General features: G+C 33.3%; 2 protein-coding genes across 3 annotated transcripts; one reads left to right on the plus strand and one right to left on the minus strand.

Annotated features, from left to right (window-relative positions):
• Nucleotides 1–2,357: 2,357 nt before the first annotated feature.
• On the plus strand, nt 2,358–5,568 carry LOC145037078 (uncharacterized). Its single transcript, XM_078985647.1, has one exon. It carries the CDS (start codon nt 2,950–2,952, stop codon nt 5,416–5,418), a length of 2,469 nt encoding a protein of 822 aa, XP_078841773.1. The 5' UTR covers nt 2,358–2,949; the 3' UTR covers nt 5,419–5,568.
• Nucleotides 5,569–11,446: 5,878 nt separating this feature from the next.
• LOC145033875 (B3 domain-containing protein LOC_Os12g40080-like) lies at nt 11,447–12,818 on the minus strand. Of its 2 annotated transcripts, XM_078982366.1 has the most exons (5): nt 12,720–12,818; nt 12,545–12,622; nt 12,151–12,433; nt 11,939–12,069; nt 11,447–11,842 (listed from the first exon to the last, which is right to left on the minus strand). In XM_078982366.1, the coding sequence occupies exons 2-5, from the start codon at nt 12,611–12,613 to the stop codon at nt 11,582–11,584; spliced, it is 744 nt and encodes a 247-aa protein (XP_078838492.1). In that variant the 5' UTR covers nt 12,614–12,622; nt 12,720–12,818; the 3' UTR covers nt 11,447–11,581. The 2 variants fall into 2 exon arrangements, with proteins under 2 accessions (XP_078838492.1, XP_078838491.1); XM_078982365.1 differs by having other exon boundaries at nt 12,151–12,622.
• Nucleotides 12,819–13,420: the final 602 nt, after the last annotated feature.

The following is a 13,420-nucleotide window of genomic DNA, read 5'->3' on the forward strand; positions in this document are numbered from 1 at the left end:
GCAAGCAGAAAGCAGTTATCTTCACACTTGAATCCCGAACTCGCTACCGCCTAACACATAGGGCAAATATCTCTAACTAACACTCGAAATCTCAACTCTAATTAAACCGACGATCACTCTTTCCCTCTCTAATCGGGAAGTGGGTAAAAGACCATTTTACCCCTCCATGGTCTCTATTACTTATATTGACCAAAACTCCAAAGTCAAAAGAAACGTCTTAACCTACCCCTATATATATATATATATATATATATATATATATATATATATATATATATATATATATATATATATATATATATATAGGTTCAGGTTCATTTGAGACCATTCTAATTTTGTGAGACCGCGAAACCAAATCTAAAAATAATTTTAAATGCAAAATAAATGGAAAAATCCAAAAATTCTTTTTTTAAATATTATTTTCGGAACTTGAATTATCTAAAAAAATAATAAAAAAAATCCCGTTTTTTTTTTGAAAAATACGTGAAATATTCTAAATAGAATATTACACTGACATATTCTAAAAAATAATTTTAAAATGCAAAATAAATGAAAAAATCTAAAAATTCTTTTTTTACATATTATTTTCGGAACTTGAATTAACTAAAAAAAATAAAATAAAAAAAGTTCTATTTTTTTTTTTGAAAAATACATGAAATATTCTAAATAGAATATTACACTGTACATATTCTAAAAATAATTTTAAAATGCAAAATAAATTAAAAAATCAAAAAAAATTCTTTTTTTAAATATTATTTTCGGAACTTGAATTAACTAAAAAAAATTTTAAAAATAAAAAAAATGCATCTCACGTCTCACATGAACCTAACTATATATATATATATATATATATATATATATATATATATATATATATATATATATATATATATATATATATATATATAAGTTATTGAAATTTGAGTGAATAAAATATATAAGGATGTATTTTGTAACATGCATCTAAGTTAAAGGAGGTAGTATCAAAAAATATGAAAACAATTTGAAATCGCCAAAATAACAAATGGGATGGGATTGATTATAATCATTGATTATACACGAATTTATTTCGTCTGAATAGGAGCACCCTTTTTATTAACAAACTAAATTGTGAACACACCTAACTAAGATTACATGACAGTTTGATAGTTATAGATGATTTAAAAATGTTGACACCTACAAATCTTAGCTATATAATAAATTTGATGTAAGCATCGTGATTGAGTTGCTAGATATTTTTTCAAAATTTGAAGTTCACCTATGATCTGACCCCTAAAAGCACATCTAAGATCCCGTTTGATAGTTTCTGTCTGGGAAAGTACTGTCTGGTAAAATGTTGTCTGTGAAAGTTTTATGTCTGGGAAACAAACCTTGCTGTTTGATTGTACATCTGATTGAATGTGCTGAATAATGAAAAAAAATATATATTTCAATAAAAAAAATTTAAAAAGTTATTTAACAAAATTAATAATCCAATAAAGAAAGAAAGAGACGGGGTTTGGTGTATAATTGTCTTTACAACCCATTCAACCAGAAAGATATGATTTTGGAGCTTTCTGAGAAAGACATATCTTACTGGGAAAGACCCTATCTTTTGTGCAAATCAAACAGTCTTTCCAGTCCATTCAGCCAAAAAAGATCTGTTTGGACCTAGAAAGATGCGTATCAAACGGGGTCTAACTTATTTCTATTACAAAAGACCACCTAATTCATATTTGATTTGAAAATTTTAAGAAGTTTACCAATTCGAAATGTATACCTAATTGAAACCATCTTCCACATTCTATATCTTTGCCACCCAAACTTCATGTTGATTCTTTAATGAGAACTCAAAATATGTCATCATGTTCTTGCCTCTCGTTGCTATTTGCTAATCTTGCTAAAGTTCACTAAATTCACGAATTTTTCAAGGATTAAAGTTCAAAAATTATTGAATAAAACATAAATTTGTTAGTTTGTGAAATATAAAAATGGGACCAACCCTCATTAACCAATTTCATGAATTCACAGAGTGTTTTTACATTTGTGGTATAACTTGAAAGTGTAAGTTTGTTGGAAAATGTTTGGGTTCCAAAATTTTTGGCGAACTAATTGATTTAATAATTTAATAAACTCTTCCATATTAACCAATTATTATTTTAACAAACCAATTAATAAACCAATCATTCATTATAATGTATACACCAATTGATTTAATATTTTATTACTTTAATAAAATAAAATTAGTATCTAAACTATTATAAAAACAAAAAGAATTTAATATTTACTTGAGAAAGGCAAAAAAGAAATAAAGAAAAGCTATAAAAAACTAGTTGAAGTTGAACTAAACCTTTAATTTTATACATTTTAATATATAAAAAGATTCCTTTCCTTAAGCTGTTTACCACGTTGCCATGTAGAGAAGCTCAAGAACACAGAGTGTAATCAATTCCACCCCTCACATCTCGCTACCCGTTGCTTCTTCCATTTATTGCGATAGGTTTGCATTTATTAAGATTCAGAGGAATCCCATTACTCCATTGCTTTAATTACGACAGGTTTCCCTTTGAGTCTCTTTTAGGGTTTTTATCCAAGGAATCATTGCTTTCAGTAATCTCTTTACGCTCTGTAGTTTGTAACTTTCTCCTTTGATTTTGAGTCTGATGAATGTGTGTGTTTGTGTGTTTTGTTTTGAATTTTGTATCCTTCTGTATTAAGGAAACTGGAAACCCTTTTGAGCGAGAGTTGATTCTCCTCTAACTTTGCGTTTTGGTAGTTTGAATTAAAGGTTTTGATTCTGAAAATGCTTCAAAATTGAGTGCTTTTGCTTTATTGAATCTAGGGTTCCGACCTTTTTTTTGTGCTTTTGGGGGAGAAATTAGATGGGATGAACTCGTAAACTCACAATCAAACAATATTACTCTTCTTCTCCATCATTTTTTTTAATCTTTGTAAAATTGAGCCCATTCAATGCATATATCACTGTGGAAACCCATCATATCTCATTGTGCTTCTCTAATTTCCGACAAAAAGAGCAGAAGGAAGTATGGGTCTGATCACACCGATGAAGAAATTAAACGAAACCCATCTGTTCTTCGGAAATTGCAGGAGAATAAGCTTCGAGAAGCACTTGAACAAGCTTCTGAAGATGGGTGTCTTGTTAAATCCCAAAATATGGATTTTTCCGAGCCAATCGATAAAGAAGAAAAGGGTTTGGGAAGATCGAGATCACTCGCTAGGCTACAAGCTCAAAAGGAATTTCTCAAAGCAACTTCGTTAGCTGCAGATAGAACATTTGAAGACGAAGATTCAATTCCTGAATTCGATGAAGCTTTCTCAAAGTTCCTGACAATGTACCCGAAGTACAAATCATCTGAGAAAATCGATCAATTGAGGGTAAACGAGTACTCACATTTGACAGATACAATCTCAAAGGTATGTCTCGATTACTGCGGATTTGGGTTGTTTTCGTTTCTTCAAACTGTTAACTACTGGGAATCTTCCACAATCACTCTATCTGAAATCACTGCACATTTGAGCAATTATGCTCTATACGGTGGTGGAGAAAAAGGAACTGTCGAATACGATATAAAAACCAGAATCATGGATTATTTAAACATCCCAGAGAACGAATATGGCCTTGTGTTCACAGTTAGCAGAGGTTCAGCTTTCAAACTTCTAGCGGAATCATACCCATTTCACACCAACAAAAAGCTTCTAACAATGTTCGATCATGAAAGCCAATCTGTAAATTGGATGGCTCAAAGCGCGAAAGAAAAAGGTGCAAAGGTTCATAGCGCATGGTTCAAATGGCCGACATTGAAGCCATGTTCAACCCATCTCCGAAAACAAATCGTCAACAAAAAAAGAAGGAAGAAAGATTCATCCACTGGTCTCTTCGTTTTTCCTGTTCAATCTCGAGTCACCGGAGCTAAATACTCGTATCAATGGATGGCGTTAGCTCAACAAAACAACTGGCATGTTTTACTTGACGCTGGTGCTTTGGGTCCGAAAGATATGGATTCTCTAGGGTTATCACTATTTCGACCCGATTTCATCATCACTTCTTTTTACAGAGTTTTCGGGTACGACCCGACTGGATTCGGGTGTCTTCTCATCAAGAAATCAGTCATCGGAAGTCTTCAAAATCCGGCAGGACACGCCGGATCTGGGATAGTCAAGATCAGTCCGGTGTTTCCTTTATATTTGAGCGACTCCATTGACATAACTCCAGGGTTATCTGGTCTCATCGGAGAAGATGAAGTCGCCGGAAAAAGCGAATGCGTACCTGAAACTCACGCCGGAGCTCTCCTACCTGCTTTTTCCGGCGCGTACACTCCTTCTCAGGTAAGAGACGTATTCGAAACCGAAATGGATCTGGATCACGATCATGATCATGAACATGGTAATAGCCCTATTTTCGAAAGCTTTTCTGTTGGTGAAGTTATGAAAAGCCCTATTTTTAGTGAAGATGAATCATCTGAAAATTCGATGTGGATTGATTTGGGCCAAAGCCCATTGGGCTCACAATCCGAAATCATCAACTCCCCTTTACCTCCTCCTGTTCTATCATTCGATGCAGCAGTTCATAACGTGAAAAAACCCGACAATTTTCAAGAAAAAATTCACGAAAATGGAAGAAAACCCGATTGTGGGGAGATTCAAGAAGAAACCGAAACAAAAAAACCGAAAGAAAACGCAATGATAACAAGAGAAACAGAAAACGAATTCAGATTATTAGGAAGATTCGAAACGAGTAAAAGGGTATCCTTTGGATTCGAAAACACCAACAATGAATTAAGTAAAGATTTCGAAGAATATTTTGAAGATCAAGAATCAGAAAGAAGGGAACCCGAAATAAGTTGTAGGCATCTTGATCATGTAAACATGTCGGGTTTAAACAAGACGACTTTTAGGCTTCGGTTTTTGGTGAATTGGCTTGTGACATCTTTACTTCAATTGAGATTGAGATTGAGATTATCATCAAATGGGGAAAAGGAAAAAGGTAAAGGTGATTGTGTTCCACTTGTTCATATTTACGGTCCTAAAATTAAGTATGAAAGAGGTGGATCAGTGGCATTTAATGTTAGGGACAGAAATGGAGGATTAATTAGTCCAGAAATTGTTCAAAAGTTAGCGGAATCAAATGGGATTTCTCTTGGGATTGGGATTCTTTGTCATGCGAGGGTTATACAAAACAATAAACACAATCTTGCAATTGATACGAGTGTTTGTAAGCCGATGAATGATGGTGGTGGTGGTGGTGGTGGTAATGGCGGTAGTGGTGGTGGTGGGTTTGTTAGGGCGGAGGTGGTGACTGCTTCACTTGGGTTTTTGACGAATTTTGAAGATGTGTATAAATTGTGGGTGTTTGTGGCAAAGTTTCTTGATCCATGTTTTGTTGGAGAATATGAAGGTGGAGGAAAGGAAATTGGGTGAGTTTTTGTATTTTGTTATTTTTTTTTTTGGGGGGGTTTTATATAGAGATAGATGATGACCTTATGGGGTGGATTTGAAACTAGTGCAAGTGTTTGTATTTTATGAAATCTTGCTTTTGATTTGAGAAGTTTATGGTTTAGTATGTTAGAAGCTTTGGTGTTGTTTCAATATATGTTATATTGTTGATGTTCTTTTTATTTGTTGGTGAAGATCAAAGCATCTTTAACTATGTTGATCTTATATTAATCTTTTACATATGAAAATATGGGGATAGTTTGAGTGTTAGTTATGTAAAAATACTTGAGAACATTGCAAAAATAAACATATTTTCTAGGGTTAATAACTATTTTCTAGGGTTAATAACTATAAAACCATTATATTTTGTCATTTTTTCGGGTTTAATAACTAACATTTTATTTGTGTTAAAAAAACATTAATTTTTTTAATAACTAACATTTTATTTGTGTTAAAAAAAAAAAAACATTTCTATTGGAACCAATATAACCTATATATGCGCTAAAATTATTTACCAAATTTCAGTTTTTGCTAACAAAACCACCCATAAATTGGTGGTTAAATTGAATTTTTGGAAAATATATAGTATTTTTTTCGTAATTAACCAACTCGTACAAGTGACAACACTAATAGTGGCCACACAAAAACGCATTACAAAAATTGGTGGGGAACTTATTTTAAAAACTCAGTGGTTAAACCGATTTTTGTTTTTGAAAAATATGATGTTTTTCCAATTAGCATTATTTTCTAATCATTTTATTATAACCATTAATTAAAAAAAAAATCCATTTTTAACCGATGAAATCGCCTAGGTAATTTGGAGCGATTTCAGTTATTAGCACAAGATATCTTAAAAAAAATGTTTTTCCTTATTTTTCAACAAACCCCTCATATTATACCAACTTTTGCTCATGTATCTTGTTTGTCGGTTATCTCTTTGTAAAAGCATATTTCTTTTGTCAAAAAAGCTCACATTTACTTGAGTTTCAATGCTGTAAGGTCAAAAAACGAGTTTTTTTTAAGGTGATATTCTTTATACTATTATTGACCTAAGTGAAAAACCTTCCAACAAATTTCAATCCTTTAAACTCTCCAAAATGATGATACCTCCTCATCCTCAACTAAAGACTGAAGCTTTTTTCATAAGTTCTCTTTAGAATTGTACTGGATCCACATCTTTTTCAGCCCACCTACCACTAGAAGGATCATGAATTGAAAATCAAACGACTATATTTAATTTAGTCCAATGTTTACTATGATCCACATCTTTTTCAACCCACCTACCGATCATGAATTGAAAATCAAATGACTATATTTAGTTTAGTCTAATGTTTACTATTCACAAATTTATAGTTGTGAGCTTTGAAAATGCTTAATATGACAAAGAAAGGAAAACAATATAATAAGGAGAAACCCAATCTCACTTTCTGTTGGTGCTAAAGCTCACAATAGGTGTAAAATAAGATAAAATACATTAACTCATGAGAGGGGCAACAACTTTTACATTACCACCCGTTCAAAAAAAAAGTCACAAGGGGGCATAATTAACTATGAGAAAAACAGATGAAAAAAACTAACTTTTAAGTAATATGTGGGTATCATGGATAGCTAAATCTAGCCACCAACATACTTTTTCCTAGATAAAAAAATTTGAAAAAATCATGATTATGAAACAAAAGTTAAGGTAGTAGATTATCTTACATATTCAACCACACAAACTAATTAAGGATGTCATGAGACTAGGAAGATAAACATCATAAGAAAAAGACACTTCTACTAACCCCTAAATGACATAAATACCCTTGCTACTCAGTCAAATACTAACAAGTTTTAAGAGCAATATTTCCAATACCAACATATTAACACAAATAAGACCTTATATATCAATACCTGAAACATAAGTTAACAAAAAAGACTAAATTAGTTTTTTGACATTAATACCCTTCTAAGATCTTAAAATAAAGCTGATAATTAGCAAAAGAATGACTAAAAAGATCTTGCTTCCATTTTTTTATCTCTTGATAAAGTGATCTAAATGGAAGATGTACCTGTAAGTTGATTATTCAGACTTTAAACATGGATAATTTTACCATCATCTCTTCCTTGAGATTTTCTGAACTCTTACATTCAACATAGAAAATCCTATACATAGAAAAACAATAAAGAAATCACGAGACGTCACAAACTCATCAAATGTTGTGTAACACTTGGTTTCTAGTATTTAACCTTCAAAATTATTGAAATTCTTTGTAAACTCGACGAGTTGGAAGCCTCAACTCGTCGTGTGGAAGTGTGTATGGCCACGTGGTTTAATGAACAAACTTGACGAGTTGGGATGCCTCAACTCGACGAGTTATCGTCAAGGGAAGAAACCCTAATTTCGGGGTTTGGCACCATATTTAAACACCTTAAGTCCCGGTTGTTGGCCTCATTTCAGACTTCATAGTCCCTTAACCTAATCTCGAAACCTTAGAGTCTCCTTGAGTGTTGTGAGTTTATTGCGAGTGCTTTTTGGTGTGTTTGAAACTCATTAAAGGAAGAGGAGCTTGGTGCAAGGTGTTGATTCAAGTAGGAGCATTCAGATCTCGATTCCTTGCTCCATTTCTAGCATATTTTGGGTATAAAGTCCTAACATTGCTTAATCTTCCTTTAGATCTCTTTTTGGGGCTAGTTTGCATGATTTAGCCAAGTTTGAATGATTATTGGAGTGTAGGTCGTCTGAAAAGGATTATTCTTTCAGATCCATAATCTTAATGAGCTCTTTTGGTGTAAAGATGCCAACTTTATGGTCTTAAGAGCTCCATGCATTTATGAAGTCCCTATTATTTGAGCATTTGAGCTTCTCCTAGCCATGCATGAGAGTAAAGTTGGAAACTTTATGTGACCTTGCAGCCTTTAAGGACCAGATCTATATTTTGGGGCTTTGTCTTGATGAATAAGTGTTTAATGTTTAAGCCTTAACCGTTTAAGCTTAGGGTTTGGGTTCTATACCCATTAGGATGGTTCTTAAGGGTAAAGATGTAAACTTTACCCTTCTAGATGTTATTTTAGTTAAGATCTGAGTGGTGGACCTTCTAGTTTCGAGAATGATAACTTAATAGATTAAGAGGTGTGTTTCATGAAGAACTCGGCAAGTTGGATTAAGTTTTCCCAATTCTACTGACTAAAGGGGAAACTCGACGAGTTGGATCGAAATTTTGCGATTTTGTTGATTAATCAGGAAACTCGACGAGTTGAGTCAACTCAAAACGTTGACTTTGACTTTGACTTTGGCCAAGTTTAACCTATAAGGGGCTTCTGGGCATCTTGTGGTGAACTTAAGGAAATCTTTTATGTTTAGGGGTTGAGTTGAGTAGATATTCAGAGCCAGGATTCGTTCAACTACCTTTCTGTATTCGAGGTGAGTTTCCTTACCGAGTTTAGCATGTATCGACGGCTGACGGAGCATTTGTCAGCTAGTAAGGTGGCGGAGGAATCTCACAGCACCACGGATGGTGGGAGTACCTTTGATGAATTGGCGGTTGTGGAAGATGCTGTCGGAAGTTGGGCTGAGCAATGGCGTCGAATCGATGGAGATGGTGGGGAGAAATCGATTCATATAGAAATAGAAATAAGATTTAGGGCTAGTGAGAGGAAAAGATGTAACGTGCAAATTGAAAGATGGACTGGAAAAGGGAGTGGGGGGACGCCTGAAGTAAAGCTATCGGAGATCGATGAAAAGTCAAAGCAGAAGGCATATTGAGGCGGTGGTAGATCTGTTGTCCGAATATAATTAGAAGTTGTGGGAGGTGGAGCAAACAATAACACATAACAATTATGGGCAAAGTTCATCAAAACATGTGGACACCACTACATTGACCAACAGAAAAGACAAAAAAAACAATTAAAAGAAACCATAAAAAAATCTCCAACCAATCATAGAGAAGAACTGTTCACTAAGGAGTTCAAAATTAGTATATTATATATGATCAAGACAAATACATATCATTATATAAAATAAGAGCAATGTACACAGTTTGGGGTCATTTGCATGTTTGTCCCTTTATATATATATATATATATATATATATATATATATATATATATATATATATATATATATATATATGTGTGTGTGTGTGTGTGTGTGTGTGTGTGTGTATATATATATATATATATATATATATATATAACTTAGACCGTCCTTATAGTAAGGTTTTGTTGCGTCTATAGTCCCGACATAAAATGTCAATTTTTCCCTTAATAACTATTTTTTTATTTTATTAATTTTTTTATTATTCTAGTTATTATTAAATAAATTAAACTATTATTATATTTTTGGAAAAATGAATCACCCAACCTCAATCCTCTTACAGCTCTTGCCACTACTTACGGTCACTATCTTCGATAACAGATCCAGTTCCCGACACCTGCTCCGGTCATCATCTCCGGCTATAGAGATCCAATACCACAAAAATCAATAAACACTCAACACAAATCCACCTGATACAAAGCTGCCTAATGTTCAACAAAGTCGTAACTTAATTCCAAAACCAAAATAAAACTTGAAAATCAAATCTAAAACAAAAATGGAACCTATGATGCAAATCAAAAACCCAAAATCGAATGAGGAAATTAAAACTAAAATCTAGTTGATTCCTGTATCCCTAAAGCGACCCTCATTTCTTCGGTAACAAAAGAACAACCCTATGATGGTGAGGGGTTGAATGGTTTCCTACGTCGATGCTTCACTGCCACCCACGACTGAAGGAACTCTCTAATCTCGTCGAAAATCGAAACCTCGCCCCCTCTACTAGTCTATCAGTTTGTTGCTGGGAACTCACAAGTAACTAAACCCTAGCCTATCATTCCTCTCTTCTCACCAGAAACATCTCCAAAAAACTCATCGGTTTCCTCTCGTCTTATCACTCTACTCTCTTGTCGGAACCTTATCCGATACCTTGTTTGAGTTGTGGTTCGATTTTTGAAAATCAATCTACACTCTAAAGCTTATGTACAAGATCGGTTTTTGAAAATCGATTTCCACAAGTCACTGAAGTGGGTGAAATGATTTTTGAACAGGTTGTCAAAATCAAAGGAATTCACCCAATTCACGAGATTGTCGATTGTGGTTGTGGTGAAGAAACATCGTTGTTGGTGGATTACCAGAAGCAGTTGCCGGTGGTAATACTTTGTGGACGGCGATGTCAAAATTAGGGACTATGCATGTAATTTACTCTAAAAATAAATTAATCTCATTGATATCTTTGTTATATTGTTTGATTTGTTGCTTGATTTCTTGTCTGAACCCTTCTACTTCCTCTAATATCAATGTTTCTCTTCTACCACCTCCAATCCAAACCCCACCTTCGATAACAACGAAAAAGATTAATTTTTGCCCAACACCCATTGACGGACAAAATCATTCTCTACGTCCTTTATTCACTGACTAATGAAATCAATTTTTGCGTCTAAAGAAAACGCTAATCAATCTTACAAGTGAATGAGTGAGGTGAAATTGAATCGAACTCCAAAAACAAATGCCATGGTTCTTATAATCATCATCATCTTAAATTAGGGCTAACTGGCTTTGGCTTATGGGCTTATGATCATTTAATAGATGATATCACCTTGGGGTGGGAAAGGGGTGGGACAGGCCAAATTTTAATTTCCCAAAACCATAAGAAATAAATATATAATAAAAAAGGAATTAAAAATAACAAATTATGCACTAAAGGCAAAATAGTCAATTTAAATCAATCAGGGACAAATCCGAAACAAAAACAAAATATAAGAATTGCCCGAATTTAAAAATAAGATAGAGACCAAATATATAAATTACCATAAACTCTTTGATTGATTTATAAGGCACAATTACATAATCACACAAGAAAATCAAGCTAAATACATTGAATTAGTTATAAAAATACAAAAGTAAATAGAAAAGCAATATAATTATTGTTATCACGATTCGAATCATTAGTAATAATTTGTATCTAATTACTTATAAAAATGATAGAAAAACAATAGCATTACGACTTTACAAAGTGCTTGATCAAGCTGCAAGCAAACCAATTTAGATTTTAGAAAGATCAACTTTATCACCATCCTACAATTCTACCTTAAACAGTCATAATACTATAACAAATCAACACAAAAATAACCTCAACTACACACTGTTCTTGAATACGGTGACTTTCAACACTTTTTCCATTTCATTCATCAGCTCCAATACACAAACATCACCCAAACCCAATTGATTATCTTCACGAAATTTCTTCCAATTAGGACCAGACAATCTACCACAAGTCTTGTAATCCCTGCATATGATTGGACCCCATTTTCTCCCATCTGATACCTCAAGAACACAATTGACACTCATCTCATCGTTACTCAACAAATATCTTCTCAAGAATGTTATCGGTACATACTGCAACAAAAACACCCAAATCAAAAGAAAGAATGAGAATACAACATGATCGTTATAAATAGGAATCGAGATCCCAAATATGGAATAGTTAATTACCAATCCCCATGCTCGAAGGTATGAAAGTTTCATCGTCACAGAGTAAAAGGGTTTGTCTGATTTGAAAGATTTAACTAATTCCAGAGATTTGTTTATTGACATGTGTTCTTTCGTCGCTTCAAATGGTAAATCTGTGTTCACAAATCGAAAAGGGATTGAGGAAATGGATTTGGTTTCTAAAGGGGTTAATCGAATTGTGGGTCGTAAATTACCTGAAGAACAAATTGGGTGTTTGAAGCATCCGTTTGGTGCATAGACAACGACCTGAAAGATTGAATTTGGAGGAGGAGAGAGAAGCGAAAAGACAAGCAAGTCGCAAATTTGAAGATGATTGTCTCTCATGAACTTGATCCATCCATCCATGAAGTAGTATTTGTCTTTGATTTTCAAGTATATGACACTCCATTCAACAGCAGATTTGTTCTTCAGAATAACTGCTCCTCTCTTGTTGTTGTCCTTTTCCAAATACTTCTCGGCAAAAGCAGGGGGCAATGGCTGCAAAATATGATGAATAACTGAAGATCTGTGTAATGAGAAGCAGCAAAAATGGTGTGTGTGTGTGTATGTGAGAGAGAGAGAGAGAGAGAGAGAGAGAGATGGATTCACAAGGTAGTCATCGAAGTCATTGGATAATATCTTGAAGAAGGAAGCTTCATCTCCATATTTGAAATTCATCGTCGATCACTATAATGTAATAAAACAAGTTATTTCTTCCAATCAATCGATACGAATATTCAGTTATGGGCAGATAATCGAAATGTGAGGACACAAAACAACTCACCGGAAAAAATGGAGGTGGCGGACGGAGAGGAACCAGGCAAGCAGCACTGGCTGAGTCTCTGGTTAAACCCTTGAGAGAGGTCTGGGGTGGCTTGTATTTGGACTGTGGAGGATGATGAAACAAACAAATTCAATAAAAAAAAATATATTTTTCGAATTGGAAATAAATAAATAAATGATTTAATATTTTATGTGTTCACTAGTGACAAGAAAAAATTACATTCAAGCTTTCTTTTAAAAATCACTTTATACAAAACTATAAAAGTAGTATTTGTAATTTACAAAAAAAATATGGATATGACTCAAAAAATTTCACCTTGATATTGAAAATCTAAAATTAAAAAATTCTTGTGGTTTTGGATCTTTAATTTTTTGAAATAACTTGAAAAAGACTCTTTTGACCTTTATATTTGATTTGAGAACTTTATGGTTTAGGTAATGTTTGTTTTTTATCTGCATATCTGTACGGCCTCTTCTGTTTCCATTGTGCAGATCACACGCAGATATTATCTTCGCAAGCTGTTTGTTTTTTTAAAAACTGTAGACTTAAAAATGTATGTGTGCCCTCTTCTTGACGCAGATGTAGACCAGAGTCTTCTAACATCTTCTAGCCTAAAAAACATATATATCTTTATTTTTTTCAATTTTTTTTAATTTATATTTTTTCTAACTTTATTAATGATAAACAATTTGAAAAAAAAA

This window comes from Lactuca saligna, chromosome 3, assembly GCF_052625555.1.
Source record: "Lactuca saligna cultivar CGN05327 chromosome 3, ASM5262555v1, whole genome shotgun sequence".
In the NCBI taxonomy this organism is placed as follows: Eukaryota; Viridiplantae; Streptophyta; class Magnoliopsida; order Asterales; family Asteraceae; genus Lactuca; species Lactuca saligna.